Source organism: Sminthopsis crassicaudata, chromosome 1, assembly GCF_048593235.1.
Source record: "Sminthopsis crassicaudata isolate SCR6 chromosome 1, ASM4859323v1, whole genome shotgun sequence".
In the NCBI taxonomy this organism is placed as follows: domain Eukaryota; kingdom Metazoa; phylum Chordata; class Mammalia; order Dasyuromorphia; family Dasyuridae; genus Sminthopsis; species Sminthopsis crassicaudata.
Genome location: NC_133617.1, coordinates 750,520,749 through 750,537,394, shown reverse-complemented (window position 1 = coordinate 750,537,394; position 16,646 = coordinate 750,520,749). Strand labels below are relative to the sequence as shown.

The window sequence follows — 16,646 nt, the reverse complement described above, 5'->3', positions numbered from 1 at the left end:
GTGTGTCCCCTCCCCCAACATGTATAATGTGGAAATGTTTTGCATCACTGCATATGTAAAATGGGTATCAAGTTTCTTGCCTTTGCAATGTGCCTTTTCAATGAGTTGGAGGGAGGGGAGATGGGAAGAGAATGTGAAAAAAATAAAATTTAAATTAAAAAATGTGGTCATCTATAAAATACTAAAACTACAAGTATACTAGATCTATATGATATTCATATAAACTATACCTGGCTGGAAGGTTATTTTCTAGTCTTTATCTTTTTTTAATAGAGATGGGTAAGCTTTCTTCCTTATTAGTCCACTGGGCAGCTCACTGTCTTTCAAAGTTACAATATTGGATTTATAGCTTTATAATGCTAGAACTATAAAAATTGTTCTTCTGGGTCTTCACACTTCACTTGATACAGATGGTTCCAGATTTCATTGAAACCATTTCATCATTTCTTATGGTGCCATACTGTTCCATTATACTTTTTTCTTAACCTTTCTCCAATGGATGGGCAAACCTACCTTCTTCAGTTTCCAGCTTTTGGATAATATAGGTTCTTTTCCTCTTTCTTTGTCTTAGCAAAATAGTTTATAATGGACGTTCTTAATTTTCAATTACTACTGTACCATGACAATCAAATTTGCTAGTTTTCATCAGATACAGGAAATTTTCTGTTGATTCAAGAAGTTATTTTGGTACTCAAGAATTTGAAATTTGAGTCTACTCCATTTTCTTTCTCCAAATACTTTTATCGTGGAAATAATGTCAAGATGCTTTCTTATAAAGAAAATTTATAGACAAACAAGTAGATGAAAAGTTTTTAGGTTGTATCTATCCACATTAAGTCTCCAATGGTCCATATCCACATCCTGCTGATTAGATCATCAAGTCTGGGATCAAGGGTTGGGGAAGCAATTCTAGATGGCAATGAGAGCACTGACCCCAATGCAGGGGATTACCATTTTTTGTCTTAATAATACTAGTTCTATAAGCAAGATGGATTTCTAATTCTTTTTCAAGAATTCTGCAAGGCTACCATCTCTGTGCTGGTCAACCAGGAGATTCAGCTACCCAGGACTAAAGCACCAAGAAAAAATTGCTTATACAAATGAACGGATATTGAGGTGCCATATGCAGTATCTTTCACTGATTGAACTGCACCATACACATCTTAATAATACTGATAATGGGAAGGGAACTGGAGGTCCAGCTGGGGAATAGTTAAAATGCAGCATACAGTTCTAGATAAAGTGCCTACCACAAGGAAGAAGTAACCTTCAAGGAGTCCTAAACTATGGTTGGATTAGGCAGCACCAGTCAAAAAATTCCCAATGCTACTGAAAAAGATGGAACAGGGATACTTCCTAACTCTTATCCCAACTTGGACCCACAAGGCTCCAGAAACAAAACTGGCACATTTTTCAATAATTTACACTTAGATTTGGGGACTACTATGTGTGACTCTATAAGCTCCCTAAAAGTTTAGCAAGCCAAATGTAGCACACAGATTTCTATGTGACAGACAACCCCACAGTGGCCTAGCTTTACAAAAGGCAAAAACTTTTGGAAGGGCTGTAATAAAAGGATCAGACAATGTACAGGTCAAATCTTAAGACCAGAATATGTCAATATAGTCCAAGTAAAACATAAGTCAAGTTCCTGCTCCCTTTTCTTATTCTTCTCTCAGTAATTTTACCATTTCCCAAGAGTTCATTGTCTTCAACAGAGATAAGGATCTCAAATCTACCTAACTAGCCTTAATTGCTTTACTAGCCTGCAGTCCTTAAACAGTGGGAAACATTTTCACCTAGAGATTTTAAGACATGTTTCAACATTCAAATATATCTTTATAGACAAGAACACTGAACTGAGTCAAGTAAGATGAAATTTAACATAGATAATATAAAACTTTACACCTAATTAAAGAAATCAACCTTACAGACAAGATAGGGAAAGCATGACAGGCAACAATTTTTCGTTTTTAAAAGACGGCTTGGGGTGGAGTGGAGGGTGTTAGATTAAAAACTCAATTTTAGAAGCAATGTGATATGACAACCAAGCTGGTAACTTCATAACCAAAACAACCAAAGCATTCAGGAATAAAATGATGAGAGTACCACTGAACACCTCTGTGATTAGACATTGTGTCCATTATTATCAAATTTAATAATAGCTAGTATTTACATAGTACCTACTGTTCCAAACACTTTACAATTATCATCTCCTTTGACCTGGGAGCCAGGAGCACAATGGAGAGAGTGCTGGCCTTGGAAGCAGGAAAGTCAGGGTTCAAATCCAACTTCAGACACTTATAAAGTATGTGACCTTGGACAAGTTATTTAACCTCTATTTGCTTCAGTTTCCTCAACTGTAAAATGGGGACATTAGCAACTCTCGCCAAAAAATTCTATTATGAGAATAAAATGAGATAATATTTATAAAATGCTTCACAGAATACCTGCCACATGGAAGCTGTTATATAAATGCCAACTAGAATTATATTTATAGTAATTATTAAGAAGGCAGTTCTTTTTGTAGTGGCAAGGAATTGGAAACTGAATTAATGGGGAATGGATGAATGGTATATGAATGTAATGGAATATTATTGTTCTATAAGAAATGATGAGCAGGCCTGGAAACATTAACATGAACTAATGTTAAGTGAAGTGATTAGACCCAGGACAATATTGTACACAGTAACAAGATGTATAATCAATATGATGGACTTGGCTCTTCTCAACAATGTGGTGTTTCAAACCAATTCCAATAGACTTGGGATGGAAATGCCATAGAGAACTGTGGGGGCTGAATGTGGATCAAGACATGGTATTTTCACCTTTTTTGTTTGTTTCTTTGTTTCTCATAGTTTCTTCCCTTTTGGTCTGATTTTTCTTGCACAGCATGACAAATATTGAAATGTTTAAAAGAACTGTATATATTTAACCTATATCAGATTACTTGTTTTGGGAGAGGGGGAGGGAGGTAAGGGATGAAGGGAGAAAAATTTAGAACACAAAAGTCTTTCCAAAATGTCTTAAAATTATCTTTACATATACTTAGGGAAAATGTAATACATTGAAATTTTAAAAATTAAAAAATAAAATAAAAATAAAAAATAAAACCATTTGTCTTGCTTAGTGTCAATAGTGAACAAGCATTACTAAGCACTTCTTATAGGTCAGACACTGTGTTAAGTAATGGCAATGAGAAGCAAAAGCAATCCCTGCCTTCACATTCAGGAAAGAGCTCAACTCACTTGGAGGACATTATTTATGTAAGTAGATCCATGTAAGATGTAGACCCTAAAAACTGAGGTTAACGATGAGGTTGGTGGGCTAGGGAGAGGAAAGCACAAAAGAATTTGAGCTGGAGAAAGCCAAGAGGCAGAGGTGGGGAGGGAGCCAATGCTAGGTATGGCAGAAAACCAGTGAAAAGGGACTGGGAGGTGGATCGCTGTGTTCAAAGAGCTGCACATTAGGAAAATCCCTTTGAGAGCTGAGTGGAGGATGGCCTAAAACTAGGCAGAAAGCAATGGCACGTAGCCCTGACAAGATGTGATGACTGCAAGATGGAATTCTGTGGAGGGACAAGAGACTTAGCAATGGATTAGATTATTTTGGGATGAGTGCAAATGAGTAGAAGATGAAACCTAAGTTACAAGCTTGAGAAATTAAGAAGACGGTGGTGCCTTTAAGAGTAATGAAGTAATTATGATGAAGTGAGAGTTTTAGAGAAAAGATAAGGTCAGCTTTGAGCATTTTGAGTCTGAGATGTTGTAATAAGACAAGCAACTCCAAATGTCCAGTTTCCAATTAGAATTAGAAGGAAAGATTAAGAAGTAGCAAGAATGCTTGGATCAAGAGCAGTTTGTTTTTTGATCAAGAGAATGGTTTGTTTTTTAAAGATAATGGGTATTGATAAGAGAGAAGAAAGAACAAATTTGCTGGAGAAATAAGCTTGATTGCAACATGTAGAAGGATTTGCCCTGGCAAGAAAGCCTACCCCTTCACAGGAGACAGAGTAACATAAGGCAAATCACCTCAAAATTTTTCAATAAAACATGGGAAAGATTCTCAACAGAAAGGGAGAGTGGTGTCCAGTAAAGTTTAGGGGAGAACAAAAAGTTTGGGGATGGAGGCTGTAATGAGTGGGACAGTGAATCAATTAGTGAAACTTACAAGGACTGCCTTAATACAACTAGCCTGGTAGAAATTATAAAATAAAATTGTAGTGGACTAGCATAGGAGCAAAAGTAGCATGTGGCTGACATAACCTAAACTTAGGACTTAGCAAGACATGATGGACAGCAACAGAATAATGTGGCATGCGGCTCAAGTGCAGGGCTGAACTATTTCACCAGGGGGGAAGAAAGGAAAGGGAAGAAAGTCCAGTCAGTGCAGGGGTGATGACATGGGAAAGAACTATCTCTGTATAAGAGATAGACTAGAGGTCACTGTGAGCATGAAGAGCAAGGCTAGAGCTCATGAGGCAGAGGGGAAAATATAATAATAGCAGCCCTCAATAAATAAGTAGTCAATGGCTTTGAACAAAGAGTTCCCAAAAGAAGAATTCCAAACTAATTAATAACCATATAAAAGAATGTTCCAAATCACTAATCAGAGGGGGGGGGGGGGGGGGAGGAAAATACATATCAAAACAATCCTTAGATTTTACTTCACCCAGTAAATTATATAAGACAAGAGACAATGCTGAATGAGCTGTGGGAAGATAGATACACTCCCGCAATGTTGGTGGAGTTGAGAATCAGCACAACCATTTTGTAAAAACCGTTTGGAATGATGCAAATAAATTGACCAAAATATACATAATTTACTGAGATCCTAAAACCCCATCATTGATTGTTTGAGATGAGTTTCCATAGTGCCTGGATGACTAAAAATTATGATACTGCACCAATAAAATATTCATTTTCTCTGATTCAGAAAACTACTGCGTAATAACACAAGGAGGTATAGTCAATCAGTATGCAGCTAAATTGGAGTGAAGGAATAAATCACAGGAATAGACCAGACTGAGGAACTCAGAAGGATGTCAGACAAAAGTATCCATGTGTAAGTTAAAGTCCCCTGAGGATAGAAGTTGGGATCAAGAGGAAAGGCTGTAAATCAAGCAATGAATTTTTTGACAAAGGAAGGAGATTTTTGTTCTGATTTTTCTAACACAACATAGCTAATATAGAAATGTATAATCTAAGTCAGATTGTTTGCTGTATTGGGGAAGGAGGAAAGAAAAAAATTTGGAACTCAAAATCTTAGAAAACAATGCTAAAAACTCTCTTTACATGTAATTTTAAAAAACAAAATACTATTTTTTTTTTGTTTTTTAAGAGAGAAAGACAGGAGAATGTCCTATAGTTTGGCAGATTACAGCTACCAGAATCTTGGCTGCGTGAAACACTTGGATTAAATGAATTGTCTTTAAAAGTGTGGTACGGCAGCAGAGTCCAGGAAAGGGCAATGCAGATCAAGGAGCACTGCAACTGAAGCCTGATTTGATCAGAGGATGTGAGTTTTCGATAAGCTTAACCATCCAATCCCATCAAGGAAGGAGCACTATGAGCAGCTTCTGGGCCCAAGACTTCTGACGGAATCAGGGAACTCGGATAGACTAGCTGATCAAAGTCTGACAGATCCCATCTAAAATGAGGTATCTCCTCATTTTATTGAACCAGCAAGCAGCCACTAGAAATCATCGGAAACAGAGCCTCAAACAAGACCTGCCTCAATGGCCAGCTAGATTGCTACTGCTCCTCTGTTCCTTTCTCCATACTTCCCATCTCAAAAAGCCATAAAATCCAGAGGAGGGACTGACATAATAAAGAAGTTAAGCTTATTGCAAATGGGACCCATGCAAAGGCAAGGGCTCAAGGCAAAAGGTTCTCAAGATTAGACTTTAAAGCTAAAAGCACCTCAGAAGGGCTCAAACACAAAGCCTTCATTTTACAGAGAAGTTAAATGATTGGCCAAAAATCACAGAAGTAGTAAATAACAGAGGGGTGATAAACATTTATTAAGTTCTTAATAGGTGCCAGAAACTGAACTAAATGGTAGAGATACAAAGAGAGGCAAAAAGAGTCCCTGTCCTCAAGCAGTATACATTTTAATGAGGGAAACAACACATGTATGAATATATGTATGTGTGAATGTATCTGTGTGGGGGACACATACTAGCAAAGGCCTTAGCCCAGTTTCCTCATCTATAAAAGAAGGAAGCCAGACCACAAGCCTTTAGGCTTGCTGTAGCTCTTCACCTCGGGTTCCTTGTGCTAAAGTTCTGGCAGCCCTTTCTCAGACATCTCATGATAGAGCTCTGGATGACTCTAATGGTACCTTGGTCTAATGGTAGCAGGAAGGTGTTTGACTGGCATTAAGGTTGCTATGGGACCCTTCCTGAAAATCTCTTGCTGGCAGACAGAGCAGAACCAAACTAGCTTAGTGGCTCAAGAAGATTTATGTTACTTCCTCTTGTGGCTGAACAATGTCAGTTGAAACAATGAGAAAGGCTCTGGATTTTTTTCTAAAGCATTCAAGACTGTTGGTACTTCTGGGCAGAGACCCTCAACAGAGCTGCCAACTTTGCACACAGAACCTCATGGTAATGATCACCCCCATTCCTCACCCACAATAATAGAAGCTCAAGAAAGCTCTACCTGCACTCTCACCTCCCTGAGGATAATGGTCCCTTCTTTGGGTTCATCCTCCAAGTTAAGACAGATATTATTGGCAGAATACCACCCCTAATCCTTTACTCAACAAGGCAGAATGAAAAGCATATGAAAGCAGGACCTTGGCAATAGCCCCTTCCTAATGAGGGCAACTAGTCAACTTCCCTCCACTCCATGGAGTTTGGCCACAATCACATGTTCCTTTACTCCACACAAACTCATTTCACAAAACAGTAAGTCTTTTCACAAAAGATTGTTTCAGTATTTGGGTTCACACTCTCTGTTCCAAAATGATAACCTAGGAGCCAGAAATGGCAAAGATTTATGAGAGAAACTGTGCACCCAAGTACTAACACCAATATGCCAGACAACCAAAACATTCTGGGAGATCCTTGGCCCTTGCAGATCCTCTAGACTCACTTGCCTTGAAGAGTCTGTCTCCTTCCTCACTGCCTAAATTGTGAAATCTGGTCAGCCTATGTTTATTCTTTACCCAGAATTTAGCATGGGGCTTGGGCCTGGCACACAACAAGTACTTAATAAATGCCAACTGACTGTAATTTCAACCAACTTTTCCTATAGTACTGACCCTGCCCACCCTCAACATTGTTTGAAAAGGTAAAGAATTCCTGGGGAAGGAAGTGGAGTGAGTATTTAGGTATACCAATAGTATTATAGTATTTGATGGAATGAGGATACTGGCAGAACATCTGGATCTAGCCTCAAAGCCTTTTATCCTCAGCCTTGGGAACAAAGGGTATCAGAAACATCCCTGAAAGGGGTAAGGACAGTCTTTACCTCAAAATTACAATGATATTCCTCGTCCAGCTAAAGCCTTCGGCTCTCTCTGCCACTGAGTTACCCTATTTCTTCCTGCCCTACTCTCACATCTTCAATGGGATCCTTTGAGCTAATCAGCTTGTTCACCCAGCTCCTATTATTAGACTTCTCCCTGTGCCCAGCATCATCTGAGATTTCTAACCTGGAAGAAAACCCTGCTCAGCCCAAACTCGGTAATAATCCTCAAAAATGCCAACCGTATGAGGTCAATCATCCATCACTTCATGAGAGTCAGACAAACCATAGAATCAAGAAGAAAGACAAAAAACTCTGCCCTTGCCCTAGAAGAATTCACTTTTTAATGGTCCTCTCCACGTCTCTAAATAAGGTAGTACAAAGGCAGGAGAAATTAAGTAATCACTAAAAAGTTTGGGTCCAGAGGAAGAATAGTACAGGTCACAGGAAATCAGGTTTCTGGCCCTACCAAGAGTAGCAGCCTTCAGGCCAAGTGACTCCCAACAGCAGAAGTGAAAGCTCCACTGATCATCAGCAGTAACTTTCCAAACAGCTACAAGGCAAATACTCCTGAAGGAATATTTGGAAGAGCATCCCTGGGGGAGGGGTCCTGAAAGGAGTGAGCCAAGATTAGACTAGTTTGAAAATTCTCTCCTGATGCAGCTAAACAAACACCTGTTTGGTGAGCTCAATAAGGAAATTCGGCTGCTAGGGGATAGGGTAAACACAGTGCCAAACTTGGAGTCCAGAATCCGCAAGTTCAAATCTGACCTAAGACACTTACTAGCTGTGTGTGAGCAAATCATTTAATCTGTGTGCCTCAGTTTCACCTGCAAAATGGGGTAACAGCAAGGCTGGTGTGAGTATCAAATGAGATAATAATTGTAAAATCTTTAAGCACCGTGCCTGCCACATACTGAAGTCTCATAAATGTGTGAGAGTATTATTATTATTAAAGAGTTTACCAAAAAAAAATAAATAAATAAACATAAAAAGTAGGTTTGAGGCTTGTGTCAAGCATTTGTATAGTGCCTACTATAGAGAAGGCGTCGTGCTACACACAAAATGACTTGACCGAAATCCCATACAGGTCTGAGCTTTAACTAGTACAAGCCCATCTCCAATTTTCATTTCCTTGGACAGAGCTGCGAGATGAAGCAGAACTCGATGTGAAAACATTTTCGTGCCAAATCTCCATGGTCGGGGGATAAATTAATAAGTTACAGAGGAAATACTGAACTCATTTAAGTGATTCTACCAAAAAAACATCATGAGTGTCTTTACAAATACCTACATCTAGATACCCAAAAAGTTCCTCACCGACTGTACAGTACAACCCCAACTCCTTCACTTGACATTTTCAAATCCTTCACAATATGGCTTCACTTTTTCTAGACATATTCCATGATTCCTCCAGGGATTCTCTGTTCCAGCTAACTGGCCAACAGTAAGCTTAGCATTCCACTTCCCCATCTCTCCATCTGTACTTGAAAGTCTGGAGCTTCCTTCAAAGGTCACCTCAGGGGCCATTACTAACCAGCTCTTGTCAGTGCTCCCTCAATTTACTCTTCAGTCAGTCAAAAAGCAATTCTTAAGTGGTTGTTTTATGCAGGCACTGCCCAAAATGCTCCAAATACAAAGAAAGGCAAAAACCACAGTCTATGAATTAAAGGAGTCTAAGTCGAGGGAGGAATCATCCCTCCAATTTGGTGGGATGAGCTAAGTCTGGAAAAGGCAGAGGCTTGGAGGCCAAATTCATGGATAAGGGAGAGGAGAAAGGCATGGGAGGGGGGGGAAAACAAAGAGAGATGCTGGAGGACCTTCAAGGGTAGCCAAATTCAAGAACGCCTGAAGGGCGCTGTTCCGGTCCAAAAAGAAGTCATGTTATATAGGGTTTTAAAGCATAAAGGCCCTTCTATCCAATCCTGGCAGTAGAGACCTGAAATAACATGGAGAGATTTATATTTCGCAATCACATGGAGGATGGGTCAGAATATGGAGAACAGAGGCAGAGAGACCAAGGACTACTACAGTCACGCAGTGGACATGTTGAAAGCCTGGACCTCTGTGGCATTTAAAATAGCCTGTGCAGGCAGGAACTAGATTTGATGATCAACTCAAATGATCAGAGGCCACCAGATCCTATAAGTTTTAAATTAAGTTTGTGTTGTGGACCCTTTGTCAGGACAAGTTTAAAAGCACAAAACAAAATCTAAAGGGCTGCCAAGGAAACCAATTGAACTGAATTATAGATATCAAAAAAAAAATTTTTTTCTTAATTCACACACCTCAAGTTTAAAAACACAAGAAGAAATGTTTGCAGAGATATGTCATTCCTAGAAATGACAAGATTTAACAGCTGATTGGCTCTGTGGGAAAAGAGCAAATATGTAAAGAGTTAAAGGTTAGGTTGAAGTCAGATAAGTGGAGACAGGCAGAATGTTGATATCCTCAAAAGAAACTGGAAAGTTTGGAAGAGGGGTAGGTTTGAGAAGCTGGTGGGCAAGGCAAAGCTCTGCTTCAAACATGTTGAGTCTGAAATGCCTACAAAATAATCACTTTGAAAACTCAAGAGGTAAAAAAAAAAAATGCTCTAAAAAAGTGCACTCAAGAGTAGTGTCTAAATGAGAGCCGACTATGTGCATCTGGGAATCATCTTCAGTGATGAAATTTAAGCTCATGGGACTAATGAGATCACTGAGAATAGAGAAAGGAAAGGACAAAGTCCTCAAATACAAACACGGAGGATGGCCTTCAGATAATGATACAGCAAAGCCAGAGCGACAAGAGAACTACTATCAAGAAAAAAGGTGATGGTCCAAAGAGAAGAGAGAAGAATCTAGGAAGGGAAGATGACCAGTGACCAAGGCAGCTGAGGGATCAGGAAAGACCAAGCCTGAGAATGGACCCAAGATGTGGTTACTTGAGAAAGAACAGTTTCCACAGATAAGGAAGTAACAGAACATGGATCTGAGGAAAAAGTAAATTGGATTCTAGACATTTTCAGCTTGAATTGGCCTATGATAACTTGACAGGGACTTGAAGCAGGAAAGGATGAGGAGCTGAAAAGCAGGTCAGAAACCTCCTATTGGAGCAGGAGCCTTCCAGGTACAATGAGTTGCCAGCTAAACTCTAGGACCAAAGGCAAGCAGAGGGGTCTGGGACAAAGGAAGCAAAACCTGGAGAGACTGCTGTGTGATTGCTCCTCCAAATAGCTTTTCTCTTTCCCTGGTGAGATTAGTGCTTCTTCCCTCAAATAGCCTGGATCCATTTGTCTAGTTTCCCACCCCTTCAGGAGAGCAGGGAGACAAAATTCAACAATGTCTGCCCTCAAGGTTACCCTGCTACTAAAAGTGGAGGATAGGGAGAGAAGGGGACATGTACAAAAAGCAAAGGTCATCCAGAACCAATGAAGGGGAAAGTCCTTCAGCACCCAGTTTGGATACCTTGGCACAGAGTAGGTACTTAAGTAATTAAGTAATTGTACGAGACAGAGATTTGGGAGATTGCTACATTTATGGGTTAGGGAAGGAGAAAAGTCATCAGAGTTTCAAAAGACTGAATGTGAGCAAAGGATTTGGCCCCATGCCGAGCACTAGGCTTTTCAGTCCTTTCTTAAGCCCCCCTTCAGTTTATGGATCCCAGGAACTACAGAACCCAGGCCAGATCCCTTAGGCGGGGCTTCTTAAACACTTTCCACTCAGGACCCCTGAGAAATTTTTATAAGACCTCAGGTATGTACGTATGCAAAAATCAGTAAATACTGATTAATTATTCACTGATTAATATGTCATGATAGTGGCGTGCAATTATGCGACCCCATCTGGATGCTTCAAGCCATCTCTGACAACTCCAGCCTATGATGAACTTTCACCTTCTTTATTATAACTTTTTGGCTTTAATATACGACACCATTAGCACTTTCAAAACAACTTTCTGTCTGAACTACAGAATAGAGTACCTGTTATACTATCTAGTTCAGAGATTCATTTCCACGTGCTTTTTTCTCTTCCCTAACCTACAATTATTAGCACTTTGCCACAGCCAACATTGCTGTACTTATAAGACCTACAGTGACAAGCTGGAGATTACTTATGCATATGGCATGTACTCAAACAGTTATTTATAGTCTCTACAAAACTTCATGGCAATACAAGTTCATATGAACTATTTCTAAAATCTTGGGATAGCTTCCAGCAAGTATATATATACTACTTATGCATATAATCTACCTTTCCTTGTACATATTAGGCCCTGAAAACAGTATGTGTGAAATAACATGTTTATCATGAAATTTTAAAATGCAAATACTTAAGAAAAAAACTGTGACAAATTATACTCAAAATTTAACAAGGACTAGGGAAATCAATTATTCCTGAAGAAAGGATCCTAAATTTCTTTGATTTGTCTTCATTCTTTTCACTTAACAGCAAAGCACTTAAAAAGGATCCCAGAAGGCTTATTTAACAACAAACCCCTCACAATTTTCCCTGAAGAAATTTTCATAACTAACCACAAACTATTCACTTAACTACTTTCTCATGAGTTTTCATCTAATGATTTATCTAACATTAAACCTCACATGAGGTTAAAAGCATTATAAATCACATCTGCTCTCTGGCTCAAACATAGTATTAAATTAATTTTCCAACAGGTATAATAAACAAAAGTCTACGGGGCAATTCTTTGACAGAACATACAACACTAACCCGACCAATCATGGCCAAGAATATAAAGCTGTCAATACACTGACAGCTGACATAACATTGTAAAGATCTGATGCAACATCATTTGATAACCATCCATTTATACCATTGCTCCAATGAATCTAGATGACCCGGGAAGATGATCCCACCTAATTAATGTCACTTTTTAAAGGAAATCAATAAATGCTTCCCACCCCACCCCCTTACAAGATATATGTCTCCATGTAAAATTATCCAAGAAATCGCAGCCATCCTGGACAGAAGTGGTAAGTACCCCACAATTCCTGTCTGTCTTGGAGCTATGAGAATGGCTCACCCATTTTAACTTTTTTACATTTTACTTTTCCTCAAAGGCAAAAATGTTCAAATAAAGCAAAAGATAACCAAGAGTATCCCTGCCCTGCAATCAGGCAGCCCGTGGGCAATTCTGGCAGCTGCCTTTTAAGCAGAACATCAGCAAACCAGAAGGTGCCCAGAGTCAGGTGACCAGCCTGATCTAAGCGGGGCACAGTGTTGGAAGGCCATTCCCAGACCCACTCTTGATTAGTTCTAAGATCTTGGCCAAATTAACTTCCTGGTGACAGGCCTCAGTTTTCCTCATCTTTGAAATGAATGAGCTGGATAATTTCCAAGTCTAAAAAAAGCATATAGCTGCAAGAGAAACAAGGGGGAAAAAGACGAATTTACTAGGTAAGTTTAGCTGAGAGAAGTGTAAGAAAAGACAAAGTGGGTTTCTTTAACTATCCGGCTCCAGAAAAGGACTAGACTTCACTTCTATATTATTCCAGAGAACAGAAGTAAAGAGAAAGGCAGATTTCACCACAGGCCTCAGAAGCCATCCTCATAAACACTTGGAACTGTCCAACAAAGCAAAGCGCAGTGTCAGTGCCAGAGAGCCTTTTGCAGCCCGCCCAGTCTCCTCTCACCTGAAAGACTGAATCAGGGAGCTCAGAGAAAAGAAACTCCTCCAGAGCTGGGAGTTTTCACTAAAGAGGAGAGGATTTCCGAACTGCTTAGACTCTTCCCCTCCACGAATACAAGCAGTGCTCAGCACAAAGTCACAGGGAGGGCCATCATCGTCCTCTTTAAAACTCAGAGGAACAAGCGTAAGGAGCCCACAAATAGACTCGCTATCTAAAACACAAGCCAGGAGCTGCCCTAGGCCCAAGTCAGGGACTTTAAGTTCTGGGACTGGGCAGGACCAGTGTCCATGCAATCACATTCCACAAGGTTCAAACCTCCAGGCGCGTGCTGGATACTCCACAGACAAAGTGTGCACTGACATCTCTCTTTAAAGGCAGGAGGAATAGGGGTGGCGAGGACCTAACTTGTAACTGCTCTAGTCAAAGACACTCCTAAGGGGGGAAACTTCAGGCAACCGTTCCGATGGGCAGCTCTTAGCCTCAACTGCCAGCCTCACACAAATCTAAAGCCTCGCCACTGGCCAGCGGCTCTTGAATCCACTTTCTGACTGACTTAATACCACAAGTCCTACTGACTGCATAAACCTGGTCAATGCGATTCACTTTGTTTCAATAGGGCACCTTTTTTCACGGGAGTGTCTGGCACCATGAGGTGCCGTGAAAATTAGTTCCTATCTTTCTTTGCTCTAAAAATATCCCCACTCTACCATGTCCCCAGTGCTTCCAGGAGCCCTCGGAGCTCTCTGGAGCCGTTTTTTGCCCTAATTCCTGGCACACTGTATGTGCCCAACAAATGCCCGCTACCTTGTGGGCTCGGGTTATGTGGATGCTTGACCACAAACAAGCACCAAGCTTGGGGACCAGGCACTTTAGCAGGGACCAGACTGGACCCTGCAGTACTCCAGAGCAGTTTTCTTCTGCTTGGAGGAATATTTGGAAAGCCGTCCCCACCCGGTGCGGCGCCTCTCCAGGTCTGAGGATGCTTCAGCGCCAGAAAACGGGGCTTTTTTATCGTTTTTAAAGAGCTTTGCTTTTTGCTACCCCTGGAGTCTAAGGGAGATGCCCAAGCCCGAGGCCAGCTTTAGGAGGTCTGGAAGACCAAGCACGGACTGGGAGACCTCGGGGCAAGGACAGCGGGGTTCCGAGTGGGGCTCGGTCCGAAGTTCCCTCCCTCCTTCCCCCAGCCCCCGCAGGAGAGGGCACCGGCGGCCGAGGCCGGATTCCTTGCCCTCCCCCGCCCCTCCCCCCTTCCCGGGTTCTGGGTCCGGAGCCGCCCCTCCCCCCACCCCCCCCCCCAGCACCCGAGCACCCACCTGACAGCCGGGCTGTAGGGGCTCCGGGAGCGGCGCCAGCTGCCGCCGTACGGGCTGGGCGACACGTCCCCTCCGCGCTCATACGAGCTGTGGCGGCTGTAGCTGGGCGAGCGGCGGCGGGCGTACGGGCTGGGTGAGCGCGGCCCGCGCCGCGAGTACGGGCTGGCCCCGGAGCCGCCGCCCGCCGGGCTGCTCGGGGACTTGCGGCCGCGCAGGGCGCCGTCCTCGCGGGAGCCGGCCGGGCTGGGCGAGCGCGGGCGGCGCCGGTAGGCCTTGGGCTCGCTCTTGTCGTCGCGGTAGGCCCGCGGCGGCTCCTTGTAGGCCGAGGGCGGCTCCTTGGCCGCCTTAGTCCGGCTGCGGTGCGCCTTCGAGTCCCGCTCCTTGCGGCCCGACGCGCCCGACGCACTCTTGCGGCGCCCCCCGCCGCCGCCGCCCTTGGCCGAGGCCTCGGACGCGCGGTCGTCGCCGTGGCCGTGGCGGCCGCGGGACTTGGCCGAGGCCTCTCCGGCCCCGGCGCGCTGCGCGTCCCGGCGCCGGTGCTCCCGGTGCCGCTCCTTGCTGCGGCCCCCGCCGCCGCCGCCGCCGCCCCGGTGCTCCCGACGCGGCCTGCGCTCCGACGAGCCGTCCCCGCGCCGTGCCGGGGCCCCGGGCGACGAGGCCGGGCTTCCCCCGCCGGTCCCGGTCCCGGCCCCGGCGCCCGGCGCTCCGGGCGGCCCCAGGCCCTGCTCCGACTGGGAGCTCACGTCGTCGTAGTCGGCGGCGGGCGGGCTGGCGGCCCCGGTCCCGGCCCCGCCGCCCCCGTCCTGCGGCCGCCGCGGCGGCGGCGGGGGCTGCGGGGGCTGCGAGGGCGAGGGCGGCGGGGGCTGCTGCGGCGGCGGCAGCGGCGGGAGCGGCGGCGGCGGGGGCTGCGGCGCGAAGAGCCGGCGCCGCTCGGCCTCCTGCCCGACGCGGGCCCCGCGGCGCCGCTTCTGCCGGGCCGCGGCGCGCCTCTTCCCCCTAGGCAGCCGCTTGAGCTCGAGCCCCGGCGGCCCCGGCCCCGGCCCCGGGCTGAAGCAGCAGGAGGAGGACGAGGAGGCCGCGGCGGCGGCGGCTGCGGCGGCGGCCGGGCCCGGGGCCGCCAGGAAGAGCAGCGAGGGCGGCGGCTGCGGGGGTGGCGGCGGCTGCGGGGGCGGCGGCGGCGGCTGCAGGAGCTGCGGCTGCAGGAGCGGCAGGAGCAGCGGCGGCTGCTGCGGGGACAGGAAGCGCCGGCGCTTGCGGCGCTCTTCCAGCTTCTTCTCGGCCCAGCTCAACCCGGCCCCGGACCCGGACCCGCCGCCGCCGCCGCCCAGGGCCGTGTCCGAGCTGCTCGGCATGGGGGGGCGGCTGCGGGCCCGCGGCGGGACGGGCCGGACGCGGCTGGCGGGCGGGCGGGGCGGGCGGGCGCGGCCTCCTCCTTCTTCTCCTCCTCCTCCTCCTCTTTCGGCTCCTTCGGCTTCGGCTCTGACTCCGGCGGGCCCGGCTCACAGCCGGGCCGTGGCCATGCCCGCGCCGGAAGCGACAACAACAGCGGTGGCCTCAGCTCGGGATCCTCCGGCCGCGGCTCCTGCTCGGGCCGCACAAGGCGGAAGTGGCGCGGCCGCGGCCCCGGCGCCTCACTCCATTCCGCCCCGACGTTGGGCTCCGGGCGGGCGGACGGGCGTGCGAGTGTGCGCGGAGCCTCGGCCGGCCGGGCGGGCTGTCCTCTTCGGGCGGCGGCGGTCGCACGCGCGCGCGTGCTCAAGCTCCTCCCCACTCAGCCGCGATCTCGGTCTCAGTCTTAGTCTCGGTCCCGGTTCCGATCTCGGCCTCGGTCCCGGTCCCGGTCCGGCGGCGGGGGGCGGCGTCGGCGGCTTCGGAGGCCTGGGCCTGACAACAACTCCCGGCCTGCAGCCTCGCGCACGCAGCGGCCCCAGCGGGACTGACGGGCGCGCGCACGGCGACGGCGGGGCGCGCGGGTGCGTGAGCCTGACCGAGGAGAGCGTGGCTGATGGACTGACGGACGGGGTTGGGGGAGGGTGTGGAGGGTGTGGAGGGGAATGGGTGGAGGGGCAAGGCTTCGGACCAACTGGGCTGGGAGGTGGGGGCGGCCCGGGGAATAGAGTCAGGACACACTCTTCCTTCTCCTGGACTCACTTTTCGCCCCTCCCCTCTGACGGACTAGCGCGGCGGGCTGCTCCGCCTCTTGTCCTTCCCCTTGTCTGAAAGAAGATGAGG

At 45.9% G+C, this 16,646-nt stretch overlaps 1 protein-coding gene across 4 annotated transcripts in view; it reads right to left on the bottom strand.

Annotated features, from left to right (window-relative positions):
• CDK13 (cyclin dependent kinase 13) overlaps positions 1 to 16,598 on the bottom strand; it is a 103,646-nt gene extending 87,048 nt beyond the window's left edge. The window contains exon 1 of one of the 4 annotated variants that reach the window (XM_074284497.1): positions 14,415 to 16,598. In XM_074284497.1, coding sequence (XP_074140598.1) covers positions 14,415 to 15,766 — 1,352 coding nt within the window. In that variant the 5' untranslated portion in view covers positions 15,767 to 16,598. The remainder of the gene's footprint in view (positions 1 to 14,414) is intronic. The other 3 variants (XM_074284498.1, XM_074284499.1, XM_074284500.1) reach the window with 3 other exon arrangements.
• Between the last annotated feature and the right edge of the window lie 48 nt (positions 16,599 to 16,646).